This window comes from Rousettus aegyptiacus, unplaced genomic scaffold (assembly GCF_014176215.1).
Source record: "Rousettus aegyptiacus isolate mRouAeg1 unplaced genomic scaffold, mRouAeg1.p scaffold_m13_p_9, whole genome shotgun sequence".
NCBI lineage: Eukaryota > Metazoa > Chordata > Mammalia > Chiroptera > Pteropodidae > Rousettus > Rousettus aegyptiacus.
The window spans coordinates 77,505,704-77,532,108 of record NW_023416312.1 but is presented as its reverse complement, the minus strand read 5'-3'; the positions used below and the strand labels follow the sequence as shown (position 1 = coordinate 77,532,108).

The 26,405-nt window shown below is 36.5% G+C and overlaps 1 protein-coding gene across 6 annotated transcripts in view; it reads left to right on the top strand.

The window, feature by feature from the left end:
* Positions 1-26,405, top strand: part of TENM1 (teneurin transmembrane protein 1) — a 995,735-nt gene that overhangs the window by 896,921 nt on the left and 72,409 nt on the right. For all 6 annotated transcript variants that reach the window (XM_036227172.1, XM_036227175.1, XM_036227174.1 and 3 more), the window contains one exon: positions 12,560-12,714. In XM_036227172.1, the coding sequence (XP_036083065.1) occupies positions 12,560-12,714 (155 nt within the window). The remainder of the gene's footprint in view (positions 1-12,559; positions 12,715-26,405) is intronic.

The window sequence follows — 26,405 nt, the reverse complement described above, 5'->3', positions numbered from 1 at the left end:
TATGTCTTCTTGGGAAAAGTGTCTGTTCAGATTCTATGCCTATTTTTCGATTGGATTGTTTGTTTTGTTGTTGCTGTTATTGAGTCATGTGAGTTCTTTGTATATTTTGGATATTAGGCCCTTATCAGAGGCATCATTTGCAAATGTATTTTCCCATTTGGATAGTTGTCTCTTTACTTTTTGACAGTATCTTTTGCTGTACAGAGGTTTTTAGTTTGATGTAGTCTCATTTATTTATTTTAGCTTTTACTTCCCTTGCTTTTGAGGTAGAATTCATAAAATCCTCTTTAAGCCCAAGGTTCTTGAGTTTAGTTCCTATGCTTTCTTCTATGGATTTTATTGTTTCAGGTCTTATATTCAGGTCCTTGATCCATTTTGAGTTAATTTTGGTGTGTGGTGATAGACAACAGTCTAGTTTCATTGTTTTGCAGGTGGCTTTCCAGTGATCCCAGCACCACATATTGAAGAGGCTTTCTTTTCTCCACTGTATGTTTTTGACTTTTTGGTCGAAAATTATTTGCCCACATAAATATGGGTTTACTTCTGGACTCAATTCTGTTCCACCGGTCAGTGTGCTTTTTTTTGGTCCCTTTGTAGTAGTATTATTATTATTATTATTATTATTATTATTATTATTATTATTATTTATGCCTACAGCACCTGGTCTTCCTAGGTGGTCTCTCATTCAAGTACTAACCAGGCCTGACCCTACTTAGCTTCTGAGATCAGATATCAGGCTTGTTCAGGGTGGCATGTCCATAGACCATGGACCATAGCTCCACTGGGGCGCTAACCCAGGCCCTTCAGCATGTAAAGCAGACATGCTAACTGCTACACTATGGAACCACATACAACTTTGTAGTATAATTTAAATTTAGGAAGAGTGAATGCTTCCAGCCTTGTTCTTTTCTCTCAGGATGGCTTTGGCAATTCAGGGTCTTTTGTGCTTCCATACAAATCTGATAATTTTTTGTTATATTTCTTTTAAAAATGCCAATGGGATTTCGATTGAGATTGCATTAAATCTGTATAATGATTTACGTAATAAGGTCATTTTAACTATGTAGATTCTTCCAATCCAAGAACACAGACTATCTTTCCATTTCTTTGTATCTTCTTCAATTTATTTTAATAGGGTCTTGTAGTTTTCAGTATATAGGTCCTTCACATGTTTTGTTAGATTTATTCCTAGGTACTTTTCTTTCTTTTCATTGACAATTCATTATTAGAGTGTAGGAACACTATGGATTTTTAAACATTGATTTTATAACCAGAAACTTTACTGTATTTGCTTTTTGTTTCTAAAGCCCACTTGATCGTGGTGTATAATCTTTTCAATATGTTGCTGTATTCGGTTTGCTACTATCTTATTTAAGATTTTTGCATCTGTGTTCATCAGAGATATCGATCCGTAGTTTTCTTTTTTTCTTTTATCTTTATCAGGTTTGGTATCAGGGTAATATTGTTCTCATAAAACGAGTTGGGAAGTAGTGCCTCCTCTTCTATTTTTTGGAAGTGTTTGAGGAGAATAGATATTAAATCTTCCTTAAATGTTTGGCAGAATTCACTGGTGAAACTATCCTATCCTGGATTTTTACTTTTTTGTAGGTTTTTGATGACTGTTTCAATTTCCATACTGCTGATTGATCTATTTAGATTTTCCAGGTCTTCTTGATTCAGTCTAAGAAGGTTGTATCTTTCTGAGTACTGGTCCATTTCTTCTAGATTATTAAATTTGGTGTTATACACTTATTCATAGAATTCTTGTATGTTCCTTTGTATTTCTGTGGTGTCTATAGTAATTTCTTCTCTTTCATGCCTGATTTTGTTTATTTAGTCCTTTCTCTTTTTTCTTTAGTGAGCATAGCCAGGGGTTTGTCAATTTTATTAACGTTCTCTAAGAACCAGCTCCACATTGCATTTATTTTTTCTATCGTTTTTTGGTTTCATTTTCATTTATTTCTGCACTAATTTTGATTATTTTTCTCCTACTGCTAATTTTAGACTTCATTCATTCTTCCTTTTCTAATTTTTTTTAAGATAAAGTGTTAGATCGTTTGCTTGGCTCAGGGCTCATTCTTGTTTTTGGAGATAAGCTTGTAATGATATGAACTTTCCTCTTATGACCACATTTGCGTGTCCCAAAATTATTGAAATGTTGTACTATCATTATCGTTCATTTCTGTCTCTTGAGCTCTCTTTTTATTTCTTCCTTGACTCCATTGTTCTTCGGTAGCATGTTGTTTAATATTCCATGTATCTGTGGTTTGTCCTGCTTTCTTTTTGCAGTTGATCTCTAGTTTCAAATCATTATGATCAGAGAATATGGTTAGTATAATTTTAACCCTTTTATGTTTGTTGAAGCTATTTCTGTGTCCCAGCATGTGGTCAATCTTTGAGAATGTTCCAAGTGCACTAAAGAAGAATATATAAACAGTTTGGGAATGAAAGACTCTCTAAATGTCAGTTATGTCCAGTTGGTCTAATGTATCATTTAAGGATGTTATTTCCTTATTGATTTTCTCTTTGGATGATCCGTCCATATCCAACAGTGTTTTATTTAGGTCCCCTACTACTATAGTGTTTTGGTCTGTTTCTCCTTTTAGTGTTATTAGTAATTACTTTCTATATTTCTGGGCTCCCTGATTGGAAGCATAGATATTAATAAGTGCTATGTCTTCTTGGTACATGATTCCCTTTATCATTATGAAGTGTCCCTCAATATCTCCCCTTACTTTTTTTTTATTTTGAAGTTTATTTTGTCCAAAATTAGTACTGCTAATCCCACTTTTCTCTGAATGCCATTTGCTTGAAATAGCATTTGCTGTCTTTTCACTTTTAGTCTATATTTGTCTTTGGAACTGAGGTGTATCTCCTGGAAGCAGCATATGGTTTGGTTTTGTTTTTTGGTCCAATCTGCAACTCTGTGCCTTTTTATTAGTAAGTTCAATCCATTTACATTTAAGGTGATTATTGAAATATGAGGTCTTCTTATAGCCATTTTATCTTTTGCTTTCTGGTAGCTCCATGTTTCTATTGCTTCCTTATCCTTGTGTGTCTGGGTTTTTTTTGTTGTTGTTGTTTGTTTGTTTGTTTATTTTGGTTGGTTGGCTTTTGTGGGTTTTCCCTTTGGTCTCTCTTGTTTTATGTTATATACTTCAGTTCTGAATCTTTGGCATGTAGTTACCATTACAAATATGTAAAGAAGTCCATTTTCTTCTCCACATGTCTTATCTCTATTCTCCTTTGTGAATTTGGATCTTTGAATCCTCCCCTTTTCAGTCAATGTTGTATACATTTGTTCCCATGTATGCTGAACATTCATTACTATCTTGCTATAGCAAATCTTTTCTTATTGTTTAAGCTTATAATGTTCTGTTCTCATTAAAGGTTGCACTGTTATGCTTCTATCTGCTCGCTAGTCACCTTCTCCTAGTTATTTTTTTTCATCATTTTATTTTAGGTGAGCTGACACCTTTCAGTATTTCCTGTAGTGCAGCCTCATAGTGGAGAATTCCCTCAAGTTTTGTATGTCCAGAAAGGTCTTAATTTTTTCTTCATATCTAAAATAGAGCTTATCCAAATACATTATTCTTGGCTGGAATTTCCTTTCACTCAATAATTTGAATATTTGATTCCACTTCTTTCTGCTTGTAAGGTTTGTGATGAAAAGTCCGACGATAATCTAATGGGTTTTCCTTTATAGGTTACTGTCTACTTTTCCCTGGTTGCCCTGAGAATTCCATCCTTGTTGCTGATTTTTGATAATGTTAATACAATGTGTCTTGGTGAAGGCTTTTTTAGGTTGAGATAATTGGGTGTTCTATTGACTTAAATTCCAAGCTCCAACTCATTCCTTAGATTTGGAAAATTCTCATCTACTATTTGTCTGAAAATACTTTCTAATCCCTGCCCCTTTCCCTTGCCTTCGAGAATGTCCATTATTCTTATGTTTCCTCTCCTGATTGTATCATCTAAAACTTGTATTTCTCTTTCATTATTTTTCATTCTTTGGTTTCTCTCTTCTTCCTTCTGAGTTATTTCTATTTTCTGTCTTCAATATCACCGATCCTTTCCTCCATTTATTGACTCTATTTCTCAAGCTTGCTATTTCATTTTTCAACTCTTACAGCGTGTTTTTTTTTTATCTCCTGAAGTCTATTCTGTTATTTTTGAGGGTTTCATTCTCCTTGCTAAATAACTCACTCTGCTCATCTAGTTGTTATTTCTTTTCTTTTCTTTTTTCTTTTTTTTATGCAAGACAACCCTTGATTGACCTCACAGATTTGAAAGATCTCGTCAGCTTACAATCTGTACTTTAAAAAAATTTTTTTTATGCCTACAGCACCTGTTCTTTAGTTGTTTTTTTCAATCTCTGAAATTGTCGATATCAATTGCTTCGGACCTCACTGAGTGTTTTCAGAAGTACCATCCAGAATTCTCTCATTTAAGTTGCATATTTCTCTGTCTATAAGCTTATTTTCTGGAGATTTTTCCCTTTCTTTCTTAGCTGCCTTGTCATCTTGGTTGTTCATGGTGTTTAATGGACTATTTCTTCTCCTGCTCATTACTGGATGTGTATTCTTTTTTTCTTTTCTTTTTTTCATAGAGAAGATTTATAATATAAAGGTCTCTCTTTAGCGTGTGGCAAAGAGGGCACTTTTCTTTCGGTTTTCAGTAAGTGGCATCTAAACCTTTTGGATCCCTGCTTTGTAATAATGCCTTTTTTTCCTTATACATGTTTAATCATGCTCGCTACTCTCAGTCTCAGTCCCTATCAGTGTTAGCAACAGTGTCGTTAGCATTTACTCAAATTCCCCTGGGGCTCCAGAGTGTTCGGTCAGAGGATATGGCTGGAGGGGCCCTCTGGATTAGGGGTTGGGGGCTGTAACTCAGCCTGGGTTTTGCAACCGTGGCTACTAAAAATAAACTGTTGTTTCTCTGTCATCCCTACTTTCCCGCTCTCTGCCCTGATGACTGGGCCCTGCCGCTGGCCCCGTGGAGCTCACAGCCCTCCCAATCAGGGCTGTTCAGGGAACTCTACATTCCTTCTCTCCTCTCCCTCCTCCTACAGGGAGCTCTGGCTATGAGAGGCAGCTTCTTTGTTTCTCCCAGTTCACCTGCTGACACCCGTGGTTCTGACCCGTGGTAACTCTTAGGCACAGATACCACACTCAGATGTGCTGGTGTGAAGTTTGGGTGTGTTTTGTTGAGTTTTAGATATTCAACTTATTGTTGTTTCAAGGGGAGAGATCTGGGGAAGTCTTTCACTCTGCCATCATTCTCCATACCCCTTAGCCATTTATATAGTTTATGAAACTATCACCCCTCTGGCTCTACACATAGCCTTTGCATTACTGCTGACTACACTCCCTATGCTTTGCCATGTTTCCCATACCCATGGTTCATATATACAATGGAATATTACTCAGCCATAAAAAATGAAATCCTACCATTTGCAAAGACATGGATGGACCAAGAGGTTATTATGCTGAGTGAAATAAGTCAGACAGAGAAAGATAAATACCATACGATTTCACTTATATGTGGAATCTAAGAAACAAAAAGAACAAACTAATTGAAAACTGACTCACAAATATTGTAATTTTGATGCAGTCATGAGAGGAGGCAAGCACAGCATTTACCTGCTCTGCCATCTTGACTAGAAATTGAAAAAGGAATATTTAGAATTTAGACCACAGTAAAATAAATTGCTACACAAATACATGAAAAATAATCTTCAAAATTGTCAAATAAGCCTTATTTGTGGAATTCAGAAGACATGAACAGAGGGAGCAGTTTATAGTGTTTAGAAGTTCACAAAAATGTAAAGGAAGCCATGTAAAGTCCTGAATAACTTCCTCAGATCGGTATGAATTGCACCTTGATCAAGATGGTGATTGTAGTAAACAAACAATTTGTACTCCCTGTTATCAGCATAAAGGTATAGGACCTCCTCAAATATGCTTGTTTCTGTAGGAATACATTTATTTCTTGATACCTTTTGTGAATCTACTTTAATTTTCAAGGGATTAGATTTTCTTAACTATATTACCTCCTAGTTAAAGCAATGATTACATAGTATTCCTCTTACTCTTTCCATGTACTTGGATTCTTTGTTCTTTGGCCCTCACAACTTAGCACAGTGACATTCAGCATGTGTTCGGTAAATAATTCAAGATTTCATACACTTCAAGCCTATCTACTTTCAGCCTTTCTCTCTCCAAATTTGAATCTTGATTTCTCAGTGTATTCTCTTATGACAGCCAAATTTTAAATTTCATGCTCAGTGATATTTAATACTGAGTTCACAGAAGGTGATCTCAAATCATAGGCTTGCCACAAACCAGAGCAAATTTTAGGCATTTAAGAAATTTATTTTACCAAAGCACAAACAAAAATAAAAAGCATAGGTACCCACTTGGTTCATCCCCAATCTAAATGTTCTGGAGAGGAAAGAAATATTCATGTCATCATCCTATGACCTGACCCAATTGTAAAAGTCTTTTTTAAAATCTCCTTAAAGGTTTTTATGCCTCTAAAAATGATAAAAGGACTTCTTGGCATGGAATTACCCTTGTTTACACATGCTGATTTCCTTAGAGCACTCACTAAAACACAGATGACTTTAAAAGTATTCAGAGAAAGATGAAATGAATCTGTTTATTTTATAGATGTTAAGGATTAATACTTCATGAAGAACATCAGGATTAATCAAAGTACACCATAAAGCCAATTCTTGATATTAATGTTCTGCCAACAAATTAGCTCATCTAAAAGCAGTTTATTAAGTTGGGTTTATAAACAGTCTTTAGATAAGTTCACTCTTTGCCAAAAAAAATATTATACATGTGTGTGTATATGCTAAAAGGACATGTTTGTTATCACATATGCTCCTAAATTTAACATGCATTCTGAGTTTCACAAGGTCTGAATAAAGGAGAGATGCGAAAAGACAAAATTATGCAGTAGTTTTAAAGTAGTGCCATATTTTCAAGAACACTGTCAAATGCACCAAAGGCAAAAGGAGTCAAGCCATATGTTCTTTATATGTATCTTTTTAAATGTATTATTTCATAGGATACTTAAAACAACCTTGGCTTGAGTAACCAAACTCATACATCCCAGTTTGTCTAGGACTGTCCCAGTTTTAACATGAAGCCTGCCTCAGTCACAGGGAAATAAGAACAGTTGGTCACTCTACTGAGGTAAGGCAGTAAAAAGTATTCTAAAACCAATTTCTAATGTGGGGATTGTGGGGATAAGTTGGTTCCCTCCACACCACTAACAAGCAATTTTTAAACACCAACTGGGTGTCCTGCAAAGTCAATCAATTCTGGCACTATCTACTTGGAGATAGCATTAGATCCCACAGGTTAAGGGCTCAGTCCTATAACACTCCCTCATCTCCCTACTTTAGATACCACTTGGAAGTCCAGGTTGTCACTTGTGCTTCTGACCCACCAGCTATAGGTCACAGGTTCTAACAAACCCCTCCTTGCCTTCAGTTAATTTACTAGAGCAACTCACAGAATGTAGAGAAATATTTTACTTACCAGATCACCACTTTATTATAAAAAGATGTAACTCAGGAACAGCCCGATAAATGAGATGCATAGGCAAGGCATGGAAAAAGGGCATGGAGCGACCATGCCCTCTCAGAGCGCACCACTTTCCTCAATTTGCCACGTGTTCACCAACCCATAAGTTCTCTGAACCCCAACCCTTTAGAGTTTTATGGAAGGTTCATTACATAGACATGATTGATTAAATCATTGACCATTTGTGGCTGATTCAACCTCCAGTCCCTCTCTCCTACCTGGATGTCAGAGGGTGGGACTGAAAGTTCCAACCCTCTAATCACAGAGGTGGCTCCACTGGCAACCAAACCATATTTAGGTGGAGTCCAAAGTTGCCTCATTAATATAAAAATAAACACCTTTATCTCTCACCACTTAGGAAATTATATGTTTTCGGTGTTCTTTGATAGAAAGGGGGATGAAGACCAAATATATATAATTATATATATAATATATATAATTATATATATTATATATATAATATATATTATAGTGCCAGAATTATATTATATATATATATTATATATATATATATTATAGTGCCAGAATTATATGTAATATAATTATATATATATATATAATTTTATTACAAATCCCAATACCACACGCAGATTCTTTTCCCCACATTTCACCATAGAGGAGGCTTAAATTTGGAAAGATGAATTTTTCAAAGTCACACGTCTGTTTAAAGTGGTATATTCAGTATTGTAACCTAAGTTTCTGGGGGAGGAGGTAATCATTTTTATTGTATTCAATTAACAAATATTTTTGTGTTATACAACATGGGATAAATAGGAATTAATATTTTTGAGCTCTTATTTGGTTTGCCTATATTTCATTTACTTCTCATTATTATTAGTTTCTCTATATATAACTTGCATTGATGTTAATTATAAATATCTTAGCCTAAACATTCAATTTCTTAAAGGGAACAGAAAGTAACATTTATTGAGCTCCAGCTTCTATATAAACTAACCTTAATGCATTTAATCTCCAAAGCAACCTTAGCAATCTTCTTTCTTTCTCAATGTGTTTTTTTCAATTACAGTTGACATATAATATTAGTTTCACATGTACAACACAGTGATTAGACATTTATATAACTTATGAAGTAATCAACCTAATAAATTCAGTATCAATCTGACACCATATACAGCTATTACAACACTACTGACTATAATCCCCATGCTATACTCTACATTGCCATGACTATTTTGTGACTACCAGTTTGTACTTCTTAATCTCCACCCTCTCACCCATGTTCCCACCCACCAATCTGACAACCATGAAAATGCTCTCTGTATCTATAAGCTTGTTTCTGTTGTTTGTTTATCCTGTTCTCCAGATTCCACATATGACATTTGTCTTTTTCTGTCTGACTTACTCCACTCAGTACAATACCCTCTAGGTCCATCCATGTTGTTACAGATAGAAAGATTTCATTCTTTTTATAGCTGAGTAATATTCCATTGTGTGTGTGTGTGTGTGCATCACCTTTTTTTATCAATTCATCCATTCATGAACATCCAGGATGCTTCCATATCATGGCTAGTGTAAGTAATGCTGCAATGAACATATGGATTCACATGCCCCTTCAAAGTAGTGTTTTGGGTTTCTTCAGATAAATGCCCAGACATGGGATAAGTGGGTCCACTTTTGTCTCTTGTATTAGCCTTTGTTTTAAAATCTATTTTGCCAGTATTTCTACCTCAGCTTTTTTTGCTTGTTTTCATTTTCATGAAACACCTTTTTTTAACTCTTTACTTTCAGTCTGTGTGTGTCTCAATCTGAAGCAAGTCTCTTGTAGGCAGTATATGTAAAGGTCTTCTTTTCTTATTCATTTACCAGCCTTATCTTTTGATTGGAGCATTTAATCCATTTACATTTAAAGTAATTGTTGCTAAATACGTAGTTATTGCCATTTTATTATTCCTATTTTTTCTGTTTTTTATTTTCTTCTTATTCTTAAAGAAGTGCCTCTAACATATCCTATAATACTTGCTTGGTGATGAAATCCTTTAGCTTTTTCTTGTCTGGGAAGCTCTTTATCTGTCCTTCGATACCAAATGATAGCTTTGTTAGGTAGAGTGATCTGGGTTGTAGGCCCTTGCTTTTCATCACTTTGAATATTTCCTGCCAATCAATCTCTTCTGTTCTGCAAAGTTTCTGTTGAGAAATCAGCTGACAGTCTTATAAGAGCTCCCTTGTAGGTAACTAATTGCTCTTCTCTTGTTGCTTTTAAGATTCTCTCTCTGTCGTTAACCTTTGGCATTTTAATTATGATGTGTCTTGATGTGGGCCTCTTTGAGTTTATCTTGTTTGGGACTCTCTGCACTTCCTAGGCTTGTATTTCTATTTCCTTGACGAGGTTATGGAAGTTCTCAGTCATTATTTATTGAACTAGCTTTTTAATTCTTTGCTCTCTCTCTCTTCTTCTTCTGGTATTTCTATGATGCAAATGTTGGTAGGCTTGATGCTGAGGTCCCTTAAACTATCCTATTTTTTTGGATTTTTCTTCTTGCTCTTTTGATTGGGTGTTTTCTCTACCTTATCTACTAAATCATTGATTCGAAACTCTGCTTCATCTAATAAACTGTTAATTCCTCATACGGTATTCTTCATTTCAGTTATGGTATTCTTAATTTCTGACTAATTCTTTGTTATCTCCACCTTTATGTTTTCTATCTCTTTGCTGAAGTTCTTACTAAGTTCACATACTCTTTACCTAAGTTCTTTGAGTATCCTTGTAACAAGTTTTTTGAACTCTGCATCTGATAGATTGCTTTTCACCATTTTGTTGAGTTCTTTTTCTGGAGTTTTGTTCTGTTCTTGCATTTGAGATATGTTTGTTTCCTTATTTTGGCTGCCTAGTTGTGTTCATTTTTATATATTAGATAGAGCTACTATGTCTCCCGGTCTTGGTAGAGAGGCCTTATATAGTAGGTGTGCTATGGGCCACAGTGGCACAGTTTTCCCTGGTTACCAGAGCCAGGTGCCCTAGGTATGTCCCTAGTATGGTTTATGTGTGCCTTCCTGTTATAGTTGGGCCTTAATTACTGTTTGCTCATCAATGGGAGGGATTGACCCTCGGTCTGATTGATTGTGATGACTGGCCGTGACCAGTGGAGAAGCTGTTGTGCAGGGGCAGACCCTACAGAGCAGGATTCATTTTAGCAGGGCTCTGCACCTGCCTTGACTGCCCTTTGAGTGTGTCATCCTTAGATGTGACCCGGAGTGGTGTTCTGGCTCAGACCCAAGCTGACCAACAAGTACGTATGCCAGGGCATCCTGGGAGGCACTCTGCCACAGGTCACGTTTAGCTGTAGCTTATTCCCTGCCCAGGGCCATCTGGCATGAACCACCAAGAAATCCACAGATGGCTGCCACTCACATTGAGCTTGGATATGCCTTTAGAGACCAAGCCATAAACTGAGGTTGGCTGCTGTTATTGTTAGGCTTAGGGCTGCTTGGTAAGAGGTACAATGCATGCTAAGGCCAGAAGCTGCTTGTTTAGGTTTTGCAAACCTTTGAGAGATTTTAAGAAAGTATATCATGAGCCAAAGCAGGCTGTTTGTATTGAAAATCCACTGGAATCAGCTTGGTTGGGCCTGCTTTTTGCGAGGGATGGGGTCTCAGGGAATCACCAGGGTCGGGTGACCAGTGTTAGCTATGTTGATGGAGACTCAGATATGGTGCCCACCTGAGTTTGCAAGCTGGGCCAAGAGGTCTCAACAAAGGAACAATGGCTTCTGCCAGCATCTCTGTCTGGAAGAAAGCTGCCCCTCCAGTCCTTGCTCTGAAGCCGGACAACTCAGTTCCTCCCTGTATGTCCCTCGTGCCTTTTGAGCTGCTGCCACAGAGCTGGAGTTTCAAAAAAGTGAGTCTTTCAATGAGTAAGTCTACTTGTGGGCCCCTTAGAAGGAAAATTCGTGACTTCCTCACCTCTCCATATAACTCATCCACAACCTCCACTGGTTTTTTATGGGGACTTCTCTTCCTGGCCCTGGAATCCTTGGCTGAGGAGCCCAGTGTGGAGCTGCCACTCTTCACTCATAAAGGGAGATGTCTGTAGCCAAGATAGCCCTCCCAATTTCTAACCATCACATGAGAATGTGGGACCTTTTCCCGTCTCTAACCATCCTACTAGTCTCAAGGTGGCCTCTTCTGAATGTCCCCAACTGTAGGACTTCTGTTCAGCTAGACTTCAAACGACTGTCAATGATGACTATTCTGTAATTTAGTTGCAAATTTAATGTGGTTGGAGAGGAGGCAAGCACAGCATTTATCTACTCCACCATCTTGACCAGAAGCCAGAAGCCAAGCATTTTAACTGCTGTTTTTATTTTATTTTCCAAGAAATCAGGCTGCAATTAAAACTGTGTGAAAACTACTATAAAAATTTTATTAGCTTTTATTTTTTCTTGAAGAGTAACCATTCCCTTTGTGACATCATAATTTTGCTCTCCAGCCCCACCTTTACTAGATACTGCAGAGAAAAACCTCAGTCCAGTTCATCAAGATTATTACAAAATCTCTATTAACTGAGTGTGGATTAATTAAAATAATTTTAATGCTTTTCAAGTTAGTTGTTTCTAATTCAACTACGAAAATAAGCAAGTAGCCAATGCATTTTCACCCTAAAAGAAATGTAATCCATACTTCCACTGGTATCTTTTCCCATTTATCTTAAAGAGGAATATTTTTCTGTGTGAGATTAAGTAAGTATCAACAGGGTGGAAATGTAAAACTGAACAACACAAAATTATTAGACCTGGCTTTATCTCCAGGTGTTACACTTTGTCATTTCTTTTCAATACACGAAGAACTGACCTCTCCTGTTACTATTCTGTCCGTGCTGAGCAAAACTGAATTCATGTCTTTAAAATGATTTTGCACTTCTATAGCTTCTTTCAAATTCCTGATCTTGATGCAAATGTGGCCCACTAGCCTCCTAATGCTCATGTGCTCTTTCCCAACAGGCATTACAGTTGATAGACATGGATTAATTTACTTTGTGGATGGAACTATGATTCGGAGAATTGATGAGAATGCTGTAATCACCACTGTAATTGGTTCAAACGGTCTAACTTCCACACAACCACTCAACTGTGACTCAGGAATGGACATCACGCAGGTAGGCAAAAAGCAATGAAAAAGAGTATTATTTATAACAGTAAGGAAGGGTGTGAATGTGTTTATATGGAGGAGGGGGACACATATGGTTTACTTATGGGATATTTTTAACTTATAATTGGACACAGAATTGTAATCAGTCAACTCTAAGTAATTTATCTGCTTCTGTGTGGAAAAGTTATGCTGAAAATAGAATTATTTGTCTAAATAGAGCAAACGTATGATCCTCATCACCATGAAAAGGGTTCTTTTTCATATAACACTTCGTAAGCCATAGCTTCTACCATAAAAGCTACCTCATCTCTTTCAGGTTGGGATGTAAAGTGTAGCCCATTGAAAAGTAGTCTTGGTAAACAAGAGACAGAATCACATTTTCTCTGTGACATTTCTGTCTAAGCCTCAGTTTCTTTGGCACCACTTCCTTTTCCTTACACAACTTTAGCTTTAGAAAAACAGTAGGTTTTTTTTTGGCGGGTGGGGGGGAGGTGGGAGGGAAGAATAGGATAGTGTGGGAAGTAGGTTTTAGAAGACATCAGGACTGACTGGGAGGGAAAGCAGGCTTCATGTCTAAATTATTTAGTAGCAATCTTTGCCTTCGTCGATCATTTCCTGTTCTGTGCTTAAAACACCCTAAAGAGTAACTAGAATTGTTCCTCATAGGTAAATGAGTCTGTACTGATCTCTAACTCAGTATCCAGATTATAACCCTCCACCTTTATTGGAGGCCTGCTTCTTATGGCTTTATTCCCTCAGTCCAGAATTACCTGTGCTGGTCTAAATCCCATTCCCCACCCTCTTCACACCTCACCTCTTTCATGGGAACTTTCCCTGATATAGTAGTCTTCTCTGTTGTCTCATTCTTTTACTGAAAGGTGGTATCACCACATTTAATATGTAATCTGTTCTCTGTTGCTCAACTGTGTATCCAACTAGTTTCCCAAAATAGACTGCATATTCTTTGGACATGCATATAGTAAGTGCTCAGCAGGCATAGTTAACATATATAGATACCAAAAGAACACTATGACTCAAAGAATATGGAGAAGTAGTGAGAGATGAAGCTAGAGTGCTAAGTGGGGACCATATAGTGAAGGACCCTATAAGTATGTAGTTTCAGTTTTTTCTAGTGGACAATAGGAAGCCAATAATAGCATTAAGCAGGGAAATGTATTTTTCAAAGATTATTCTAATATAGAGAATCAAAGGAAACAGTGTTAGAAGCAAGGAGATCACTTAAGAGACAGTTGAAGTGGTATAAGTGTGGCAGGGACAAAACATATCAATATATAAATGATTAAAACCTTTTCAAGAGATTTCTGTGCAAATTAAATTGCTTTCCAATGTTGTTTGTTTGGGTTTTTTTTATTTTTATGTTCAGGTGATATTTCTTTGGGATACAACTTGGTGATAACACTGACCATGAAGCTGCTCAGCTTTGTGAGTTATATAGGCAAGCAATGATAATGACCAAACCTAAAGTATCAGCAGTATGGTTAAGAAAGCTAGACAGAGTGGTAAAATTTTGGAGCTAAAATCAAAAAACTTGTTGACGGACATAATTTCAGAATTAAGTAACTATGTATATGGGTGGTATCGTTTCCTGAGATAAGAAAGATACAAGAGGAGGAGAAGCAAGCTTGGATGAGGGTCAGATAATGGATTTAGTTTGGGGAAAGTTGAGTTTGAGGTGCCAATGTACATCCAGATAAGTATATCTGGGAAGTAATTCAATATAGCTCAAGGCCTGAAATGGAGATTAGATTTGGAATTATCAGTACACCTGGTAGTAACAAATAGAAGAGTGGATGAGGTTTTCCCGGGAAAGTACATAGCATAAAAAAAAAAGAGGAAGATCCGACTCCTAGGAATCTGAATATTCAAGAGAAACCTAAAGAATGAGAGTCCACAACAGAGACTGAGCAAAAGAGACCTGGAATATGTGTGGTCAAGAAAGCTAAGGGAAATAATCTTTTCAAAAGGAAAAGAATGGTTAATATCAAACATTGATCAGAGATCACATAAAATAAAGTGTCTTTTAAGAAGCCATTGGTTTGACAACATTTGTGACTCTGATAAGAGTGCCTTTGATAGAGTGCTAATTAATTAGAGTCAGATTGCAGTGGTAGAGTGGGAGGCAAGGAAATGGATAAAGTGAAAATAGATCACTCTTGACATGTCTGGCTAGGAAAGGGAGGCTTTGGCATTGAAGCAAATCAGTACCCATGGATGGCATAAGCAGACAAAAGTTGGAGAACACTAAGTGAAAACAGATAGGTGAGTGGATAGAGTGTCAATCAGGGAGAAGCCAGTATACAGCTCAGCTTCCCAGATGCTCGGCTTCTATGGCCAGTTTCCTCTGTCTGTTTAGGCAACTGTGGCTGATTAGGGACCCATGTTTCCCATGACTATACTTAAGAACATGAGCTGTCTTCAGCTAGAGGGAAGAAAGCTAAGTGGAGAGCTTCATAATACCTTCCGAAAACAAAGCTCCAGTTGTTTATAGTAGTACTTACAGTGATCCAGCTGAGCATACACTGTACTCAGTTTCATATATCAGTAAATCAAAATATATTGGTAGGTGAAGGTGGAAACAAATGTCTAAATGAGAGAACACAGATTCTACTAGGAAAAGACGAGAAAGAAATTAGAAGTCTGTGTTATAGCATGAAGCTTTAAATCAGACTTTATGAATAGCTTACTGATTCTAAGACTATGTGGCAGCATTATACTTTATCAAAAGATCTTATGGAGCTCCCACCTTTGGAAACTTTTAAAGCAAATGTTAGCTGGCAATAATCAATGAATGCTTGAAAATCAGGCCTCTCTGGAGTCAGGAAGATGGATCAACTGTTTACTCGAGGTCTCTTCCAACATTATGAAGTTTTCTCTACATAAATATAACCCAATTCCTAAAGTTCCTTGTTACTTTCCCTACATTTCAAAGCTAAAATGTACCTAACAAGGGAAAAGCCATCCATGCTAACGTAGTACCTTTGGAAGTTGGAAAGTGATACATACAACAATCCTTTTTTCTCTTACTTGCTTTTGTCTTCTGCACTTTTCTAAGGCAAATCTGAGCTTTGGGAAGAATAAATCCTCAATAGCCTGCCCTAATCCCCGGCAAATCCTGATGTTCTCCCTATAGTAATTTTAATAATAACTGCTACCACTTATTGAGAGTTTATGTGCCAGGAACTATGCTAATACTCGTATTTACATTTTACCTCCACGACCCAACCACCCTTGAGAAGTACGTATAATTACCCCCACCTACAGAGGAGAAAACTGGCAGTCAGAAAGATTATGTATTGTACTGTGACCATAGAGTCATTAAGTGATACAGCCAAAATTTGAGCACAAACTTTCTGACTCCAGTGTACTTTTTTCCAAATTCTATATTTTCAACAATGATTGGAAATGTTTTTGGTTGGGGAATATCATGTTTATTCACAGAATATATGTTCAGTGGCATTAAGTAAATAGTTTAATAAAATCTAATCATCTGACAAAATGAAATTCGCTTTGACAATAAAATCAGCCATGTGTTCAAAATCAATGTCTATTTTTTGACTTATTTAAATATGTAACTGATCTCTCAGTATAAACTCCGAAATATAACTGCCCTTTGTAAGCACTGCTATAAAAAAAAAACAGGCCTCTCACTTCAAGAGATGAGTTGATTATGAAGAGATTGGGCTCTTTATTTCCATTGCTGCTTTTGAATCATCCTGCTTTGGTAATGCACTTCCATCTTGTGCTTGACTGGAATGGAATTAGGAGTTAGACTAAGTTTCTTTATGTGATAGTGAATTTGGTGCCAGTCTAGTGCACACTTCTAAATCAGCCCAATAGCAGATACACAACAAACATGGACCTTCTATATATACAGATAATCCTGTTGACCCACTGTCCCTAATACATACACTTTGAGGTGTTCTTCTGGAATATCTGATGTATAACCAGTTCTTCATAAATGCTTATTGGATCATCTGTATACTCTCCAGTGGACCCTAAATGCATCCATTTGTCAAATGGGCCTAATTAGTGGAGGGAGGCATCATTCTTGGTTATGAAAAAAATAGTAACTGGTTCTTTGGAGGAGCAAACTTTGGCCCTATGCATTTAATCTATTGAGCCAGTCTCTGGAAATCCTACTCCACTCCCTAATCATTTAAAGTTAGAATTCTCTCTAGAATATTCTCTCCATCTAGTGACAGTCCAATCTCTCTTCAAATGCCTCTTGTGATAGGGAATGTACCACTCCCTCAGGCAGCTCATTCCATCTTTAAACGTCTCTGATGGAAAACTATTCTGAAATCACTTTAACTTTTTCATCTCCTTTTAACTTTCACCATTTAGTCTTACTGCAACTCTTTAGGCCTTGTGTTATGAATTTAATCAGTTTTCTATTAAATAATTGTATTAGTGAACCAAGCACTATACTGGGTAATTTAATATATATTATCTTATTTAATCATCATGACGATTCTTTGAGGTAAGTATTATGTTCCCCTATTTTTAGTAAATGTGAAAAACAAGATTCAGAGGAGTTGAGTAACTTAATCGAGGTCACACAAACAATTAATGACAGAGGTAAAATTTGAAACTGGTCAACCTGATGCCAAATTCACATTTTTTTCAACCAAACTACTGTATTAACTGCCTCCTCCACATGATAGACCTATCAATTTTATGAATAACATTCTCAAGCTTTCTAAGTCACATTCACAGTTCACTTAACAGCATCTCATTTGGCATGGTTTTGAGTTTCTTCAACATCTTCCTGACTCTTCTCTGAACATGTTCTTATTCATCTATATCTCTTTGAAAATTAAGCTTCCAGAAATAAATAAAATAATCCAGATGTGTTCAGACTCAGAAATAGAATAGGGACTATCACAATCCTCTTTCTATATTCTCTGTTAATTTTTCCTGCTGGTTTTCAAAAGGACTTTTGCCAAAGAATATTTACTTCAAACAAAATAAGTCCCCTTTTATAAAACTGTTGCAGAGCTTCCAGCTCAAAATCACAACTAAACTACAGAATAACCATCATTGAGATTCACCTAAAGTCTAGCTGAACAGAAGTCCTATAACTAAGGATATACAGAAGAAGCAATGTACAGACTGGTAGGAGGAGTGGAGACTCAGAAATGCTGGAAGCTTGTCCTATGCCCACGTGTGGTGGTTAAAATTCTGGAGGTCTACAAAAAATCGAAGAGGAAGCAATATTTCCCAACTTATTTTATGAGGTTAGTATTACTCTAATACCAAAACCTGGTAAAGATAACACAAAAAAAGAAAATTACAGACCAATGTCTCTCATGAACACAGATACAAAAATCCTAAATAAGATACTACAGAACCGAATATAGCACCATATTTAAAAATTATACATTATAATCATATGGGCTTCATACCAGAAGCAAGGATGGTTCATCATATGCAAATCAATTAATGTGATACACCACATAAACAAATTATAAAATAAAAATCACATGATCATATCAAGAGAGGCAGAAAAAGCCTTCAACAAAATACAGCATCCATTTATGATCAAAATACTTAACAAAATCAGTATAAAAGGAAAGCACGTTAACATAATAAAGGCCATCTATAACAAACCTTCAACCAACATTATACTTAATGGTGAAAAACTAAAAACTTTCCCTCTAAGATCAGGAACAAGGCAAGGCTCTCCACTATCACCACTGCCTTTCAATATATCATTGGAGGTCCTAGCAAGTGCAATCAGACAAGAAAAATATATAAAAGGCATCTAAATAGGAAAAGGAGAAGTCAAACTGTCACTGTTTGCAGACGGCAAGATTCTCTATATAGAAAACCTAAAGACTCCACAAGAACACTACTAGAAACAATAAGCAAATACAGTAAAGTTTCTGGATACAAAATTGATGTTCAAAAATTCATAATGTTCCTATACTCTAATAATGAAGTGTCAGAAAAAGAAGTGGAAAAAAATTCATTTTTCGATTGCAACAAAAAGAATAAAATACCTAGAGTAAATTTAATGAAACAAGCGAAGGACCTATATAATGAAAACTAAAAGACCCTATTAAAAGAAATCGAAGATGCAAAGAAATGGAAAGATATTCTGTGTTCTTGGATTGGAAGAATCAACATAGTTAAAATGACTGTATTACCTAAAGCATTATATAGATTTAATGCAATCCCCATCAATATCTCATTGGCTTTTTTAAAAGAAATAGAACAAAAAATCATCATATTTGTATGGAAGCACAAAAGACCTCAAATTGCCAAAGCCATCCTGAGAAAAAAGAACGAGGCCAGAGGCATCACACTACCTAACTTCAAATTATACTACAAAGCTGCAGTAATCAAAGCAGCATGATATTGGCAGCAAAACAGACACACAGACCAGTGGAACAGAATCAAGAGTCCAGAAGTAAAGCCATATTTATATGGACTAATAATTTTTGACCAAAAAGCCAAAAACATACAGTGGAGAAAGCCTCTTCAATAAATGATGCTGGAAAAACTGGAAAGCCAAATGCAAAAGAATGAAACTAGGCTGTTGTCTATCACCACACACCAAAATTAACTCAAAATGGATTAAGGACCTGTATATAAGACCTGAAACAATAAAATGCATAGAAGAAAATTTAGGAACTGAACTCAAGAATCTTGGACTTAAAGAAGATTTTATGAATTTAACCTCAAAATCAACGAAGTAAAAGCTAAAATAAATAAATGGGACTACATCAAACCAAAACTTCTGCTCAGCAAATGAAATCGTCAACAAAGTAAGGAGATAAAACTACAAATGAGAAAATATATTTGCAAGCAACACCTCCAATAAGGGCCTAATATCCAAAATATATAAAGAACTCATATGACTCAATAACAGCAAAAAAAAAAAAAAAACAAATGTTCCAATCAAAAAATGGGCAGAAGACCTGAACAGACACTTCTCCCTAGAGGACATACAAATGGGCAACAAATATATGAAAATATGCTCAACATTGCTAGCTAGTAGGGAAATACAAATCAAAACCACAATGAGATACCATCTCATACCTCTTAGAATATCTATAATCAACAGGACAAGTAATAACAAATATTGGAGAGGATGCGGAGAGAAATTAATCCTCATATACTGCTGGTGGGACCGAAAATTGGTACAGCCACTATGTAAAACACTATGGAGGTTCCTCAAAAAACTAAGAATTGATCTACCATATGATTCAGCAATCCCTCTAGTGGGTATTTACCCCCAAAGACTTGAAAACCCATATCTAAAAGATATTTTCACACCGATGTTCGTAACAGCATTATTCACAGTGGCCAGGACATGGAAGCAACCAAAGTGTCCTACAATAGATGATTGGCTAAAGAAGCAGTGGTACATAGTTACAATGGAATATTACTCAGCCATAAGAAGAGATGAAATACTGCCATTTGCGACAACATGGATGGACCTCAAGATAATCATGCTAAGCGAAATAAGCCAGACAGAAAAAGTCGAAAATCACCTATCATTTATATGTGGGATATAAATGTAAAAGCCACAAATGAGCAGGACAAACAAAAAGAGACTAATGGTCATGGACTATAGACTAGCGGTTACCAGAGGGTAGTGGGTGAGGGAGGAGGAGAGAGGTAGGCGATTAAAGGGGGTAAAATATAGGGGGTAGGGGGAGAGTGAAGGGAGTAAGGGGGATCAAATATATGGTAGCTGAAGGAAACTGGTCTTTGAGTGGTGAACAAATAATAGAATATACAGATGTCAAATTATAATGTACACCTGAGAATTACATAATTGTATTAACCAATGTTACCCCAATAAACTTAATTTTAAAAAATCTGGAGGAATATCTCAGCTATGGACGTCTCCCCTGAGGAGCAAGGTGTCCCAACCCCACACCAGGCTCTGCAGCTCAGGGTTGCAGTGACAGGGCAAGAAGTCCTCATAACATCTGACTATGAAAACCAGTGGAGATTGTGGCTGAGTGGGATAGTGGGCAGCAGGAGTCCCAGGAATTTCTCTTAAAGTGCCCACGCACAGACTTAATCAATGATGGACACACTTATTATGAGCTCCAGTGCTGGGGCACTGACTCAAAAGGTGCCAAGGACATATAAAGAGGAACTTAATTGTCTGGCTTCAGTACAAGGGCAGGACAGTCAGCTTTCTCCCAAACAGAAATGCTGGCAGAAACCATTGTTCCTTCTTTTAGCCCTCTTCCCACCCAGCCTGCACATGCAGGCTGGCACCAAAACTGAATCTCCATCAACCTGGCTGAAAAGTTTGCCCCACCCTAGTGATCCCCTGAGACTATTGCCCACCCAACTTGAGGGCCTACCCAAGGCGACTTCCAGGGGATTTACATGCAAACAGCTTTTGTTGGCTTATGCTATGGACTTTCTTAAAATCTCTTAAAAGTTCACAAACCCCAATTAAGTAGCATCTGACCTCAGTGTGCCCCATTCCTCTTACTAAGCAGCCTCAAACCCAGCACTAGCAAGAGCCAGAACTATATTTAACCATCTCTAATCTTCTAGCACATTTTCTACTGCTTACTATTTCTCAATAATAACAAATATTTGTTCTAAAAACCCATTTGCAAGTTCTTTCTAAGAGGTAATTCTTCCTGGTCAGGAAATTGAACTCAGCTAAAAGAAGTTAGCAGCTATTATGCAATCACTTCACCCATCCTAAACTTTGATAACTTCAGTGTTCTTTGTGGTCATTCTTCTTAAACAGACAAAACAAAACTTCTCTTTTATTCATCTACATTATACCACCTGCCCCAAGTAACAGATCTCTCCCTTATTGGTTATCTTCTATTCCCTACATAAATGAAAAAGCGATCATCTAGTCCTTAAAACTTTTTGTGAGTTTCAGATAAACTAACTACCCTGGATAGAAGGGGAAATATAAAGCCTCGCCTTCAAAATATACATGTCAATTCAACTTTCTTCAAGTGGATTCAGCATTTTCTGTTTCTTTGAAAAATATATATATATATATATATATATAATATATATATATATATTAACATCCAGGCATGAAAAGTTACAGCAATCAGAGGAGGAAAAAGAAAGAGAAGAAAAAGTAGTTTTAGAACAGAAAAGACATCTTCTTTTCCTCTTCTTAAAAATCTTGCCTGATGTCTCTCATTGCCTCTTCCTCTCTCCTGTGCCAACCCTTTCATGTCTACAAAATGTCCTCCATCACCTTGAGTGATATGGATGTCACTGAGACTCGAATTCTTCAGTAGTTACTTGCCTTTTTTGTGAACTTCCATTACTCTGCCATGTACACTGTGAAAGAGAACAGAATTAGATCTTCCAAATGAAGGCCATAATAAAGTGAAATTCCCTGCAGTGACAGACTTCTGAATTTGTGAGGCTTTGTAGGGAATCAAGGAAGTCTGAATTATAATAAGTTTACCTGAATAAAGGGATCTCCCAGAGGGGGAAAAAAAAGATCTCCATCTTTGGTGGTAAAACTTCTTACCACCAAATATGGAGATCTCACCATCCCCACCCCCAATACTCCCTTTTAATCTTTCAATGACTACAGAATCTATCTCACTGTCAAAGCAAAGGAAAAGTCTGTGGCCACACCAGATAACTCAGACAGAGGGATATGTGGTAGAAGGAAGGACTAAGTTCCAGGTAAATGGCAGGACAGGGGAAATGAAAATAAGGAACAGCAATACCAGTGGGCAGTAGGCAGAGCTAGGTTGGCGTAAAAGAAAGGTGACAGAGGGATAAGAGAAGATTAGGAATTAGAGAATGGCTCAAATGGCAGATTAATGAGACTCAAGTGTTAGTAGTATAAAACCAAAAAAGTTATTTTATAACTCTTGTATAAACCATTTACTTTGCCTATTTGGTCATGGTTAGTTTAACCAACTGAACAAGCCACTTCTATAGTGACCACTAACAAATGGGTGAGATGGCATTAAAACTTATACCAGGATAAAGAAAATCTAGTATATACACACAATGGAATGTTATACAGCTGTTTAAAAGAAGGAAATATTGTCACATTCTATAACGTGGATTAACTTTGAGGACATTGAGCAAAATGAAATAAGCCAGTCACAAAAGACAACTACTGTAGGATTCCACTTACATGAAGTATCTAAAGTAATCAAAAGCATAAAAACAGAAAGTAGGCGGCTACCAAGGGAAAGGGAGAGAAAGAATTAGTGTTTAATGGGTATAGAGTTTCAGTGTTCCAGATAAAGAAGTTCTGGAAATCTGTTGCACAATAATTTAAATATACTTAACACTACCGAGCTGTAAATTTAGGGTATAATGACCTATTATCAGAGGCATTTACATTGCTCCCTTCAAAATGACAGCTTGGGTTGTTTATATAAGAAATAGAGAAGAGCAGGCCAACATCTTCAACTCCAGCATATCCAAATGCTGCTGAAATGTCTGCACACAAGCAAATAGCCAGAGTTGCCATAGGCTTTAAAGTCAAATACTGTGCTCAATGCTGTATCGAAACATAATTTATCATATAAATAAAACTTTCCCAGAAGTGTCCTATTTCCACAGAAAAACAATGGCACTTCAGCTCTTATTAAAACTATTAAGCACTAGAATAAAAGCATGTTCAAAGTTCAGGGAGAATCAGAAGATGCAAAACTTGCAAACTACTTTTGAACCACTCAGTTTCCACACGTTTTACTCAGCAGATGCCATGACCTGAAATAAACCTGAAACTCTCTCAGATAAAGAAATATCCGATTGGTAAATTCAGTGTTTACCATCTAGCGCTTATATAACCAGCATCCTGAGCTGAAGTCCCAATCTAAGCCAGTGAACACAGGGTCATATAGAACATTCACCAGTCTATCAGGTGTGAGGTGGTATCTCATAGTGGTTTTGATTTGCATTTCCCTAACAGCTAGTGAAGTTGAGCATCTTTTCTATTTCTGTTGGCCATTTGTATGTTTTCTTGGGAGAGGTGTCTATTCAGGTCCTCTGCCCACTTTTTTTCATTAGATTGTTTGACTTTTTTATTGTTGAGTTGTATGAATTCTTACATATTTTGGATATTAGGCCCTTATCAGAGACGTTGTTTACAAATATATTCTCCCATTAAGATGGTTGTTTGCTTTCTTGATGGAAAGCAAAAGCAGAAGCTTTTATTTTGATATAATCCCATTCATTAATTTTTGCTTGTACTTCTCTTCCTTTTGAGATCAAATTCATAAAATCCTCTCTAAATCCAAAGTCCGTGAGTTTAGTTCCTATGTTTTCTTCTATGCAATATATTGTTTCAGGTCTTATATTGAAGTCCTTAATCCATTTTGAGTTAAGTTTGATGTATGGTGATAGATAGCAGCCTACTTTCATTCTTTTACATGTGGTTTTCCAATTTTCCCAGTATCATTTATTAAAGAGGCTTTCCTTTCTCCATTGTATGTTTTTGACTCTTTTGTCAAAAATTATTTGCCCACATATATAGGGATTTACTTCTGGATGCTCAGTTCTGTTCCATTGGTCTGTGTGTTTGTTTTTCTGCCAATACCATGCCATTTTGATTATTGTCACTTTGTAGTATAATTTGAAGTCAGGCAGAGTGGTTCCTCTGGCTTTGTTCTTTTTTCTCGGGATTTCTTTGGCTCTTTGGGGTCTTTTGTACTTCCCAACAGGACAAGTAATAACAAGTATTGGAGACGTTGTGTAGAAAAGGGAATCCTCATACACTGCTGGTGGGAACATTAATTGTTACAGCCACTATGGAAAACAGACAGAGGTTCCTCAAAAAAACTAAGAATAGAATTACCATATGACTCAGCAATCCCCCTTCTGGATATTTACCCAAAAAACTTGAAAACATTTATCTGCTAAGATATATGCATCCCAATGTTTATAGCAGTATTGTTCATAATGAATAGGACATGGAAGCAACCAAAGTGTCCTATGATAGATGATTGGATAAAGAAAATGTGGTACATATACACAATGGAATATTACTCAGCCATAAGAAGAAATGAAATACTGCCATTGGGACAACATGGATAGATCCTGAGATTATCATGCTAAGCAAAATAAGTCAGACAGAAAAAGTTGAGAACCATATGATTTCACTCATATATTGGATATAAAGCTAAAAGTAACAAACATGGCAAACAAACAGAGACTCATGGACATGGTCAGTGGATTAGTGGTTACCTGAGGAAAGGGGGAGTGGGGAGGTAGATGGAGGTAAAGGAGGTCAAATGTTTGGTGACAGGAGGAAATTTAACTTTGAGTAGTGAACACACAATACAATATACATATGACATAATGTTGAATTGTAAACTTTGATTTTATTAACCAATGTCACCCTAATAATTTTAATTATAAAATAAATAAAATAACATAACATAACATAAAATAAAAATACAACATTCATCAAAAGGTTACACCTATTGAGAGGTGTTTATCTTGAAGTACATAAGAAGAGCGGGTGTTCATTTGGTTCACCACAGAGTATATTTCCAACTCCACATCAAGGAAAAGAGAATTCTGAAGGAGAAATCTCAATGGCTGACAATGAGACCTGCAAGAAAGAATATAAAAGGTACTCAGTAGTAGAATGTGATGTATTATTATTTATAAGTAAATTCTAAGCATATAAGAAATATTGTCATGGGCCAACCTTCTGAACTATCCAAAAGGTATATGAGAGCGTGGCATGATCCATCATGAAATCATTTTCAAAAATCACATGATTCGAAATTTCTAGAGAATAATGACATCAACATTGCTGTTACAGAGAGTTAGAGAAAATCTGGCTAAGGCCAATCACAGCCAACTTCATAGAGTCCAAGCAAAGTGGATTTATTTTATATGTATATTTTTGGACATGGTCACTTCACAGGCCAATAGATATACAGAATATGCTAGTAACTAATTAGTTCTCTGGGTCCAAGATAGTCTTTGCTGGTTATTATTCATCTTTACTAGTTTTCTATTACCACCAGCCTACGATGAATATTGTTCTTCCTCTGTCCTTGTATATTCACATATTGTGAATATCCTTCGATATCCAGTCAGAAAAACAGAAACCACATTAGTTATTTTAACAGAGAGAATTTTAAGAAATTTAGGAAAATAATATGTACAGGAAGCAGCCATTACCTCTAAAGCTGAGAAAACAAAGAAAAGGACTGGAATTATGAGAACCTAGAAAGACAGATGGTTTACCCCATCAAGGTGGACCCACTCCTCTGAGAAGAGTGTGCCAGACACCTGCTTCTAATACCTCTGAAGGGTCATGATGAAATTGATTCTTGCAGTACAGAAACAAATTGTTAAATGTAGCCAGCTATTGCTGCCAGGATGAAGGGCTGCTGTTGAAAGCATGCTGACAGGAAGCAAGCAGAAAGAAATAAGTCCCTTCTCCCTTCTCTAGCCTTCCAAAATCCCTTTATTTCCCATATTGTCAGGACCTATCAGAAATCCAGCTAGCAAAAGAGAAATGTAGTTTGCTGATTCCCAACCTTAGCATCACAAAGCAATATATTTAAAGGGGTAAGTTTGGAGCTGTGAGACAATAGCTTAATAGCTAGCACACTGTGCAATGAGGTGTTAGATTTCCATGTCATTTTTGCTGCTGGTGTCACTCAGATATGCTTACGGTTTGGATGAAACATTAATTAGAGTGGACTGTTTGCCACAGAGGATTTCATCACT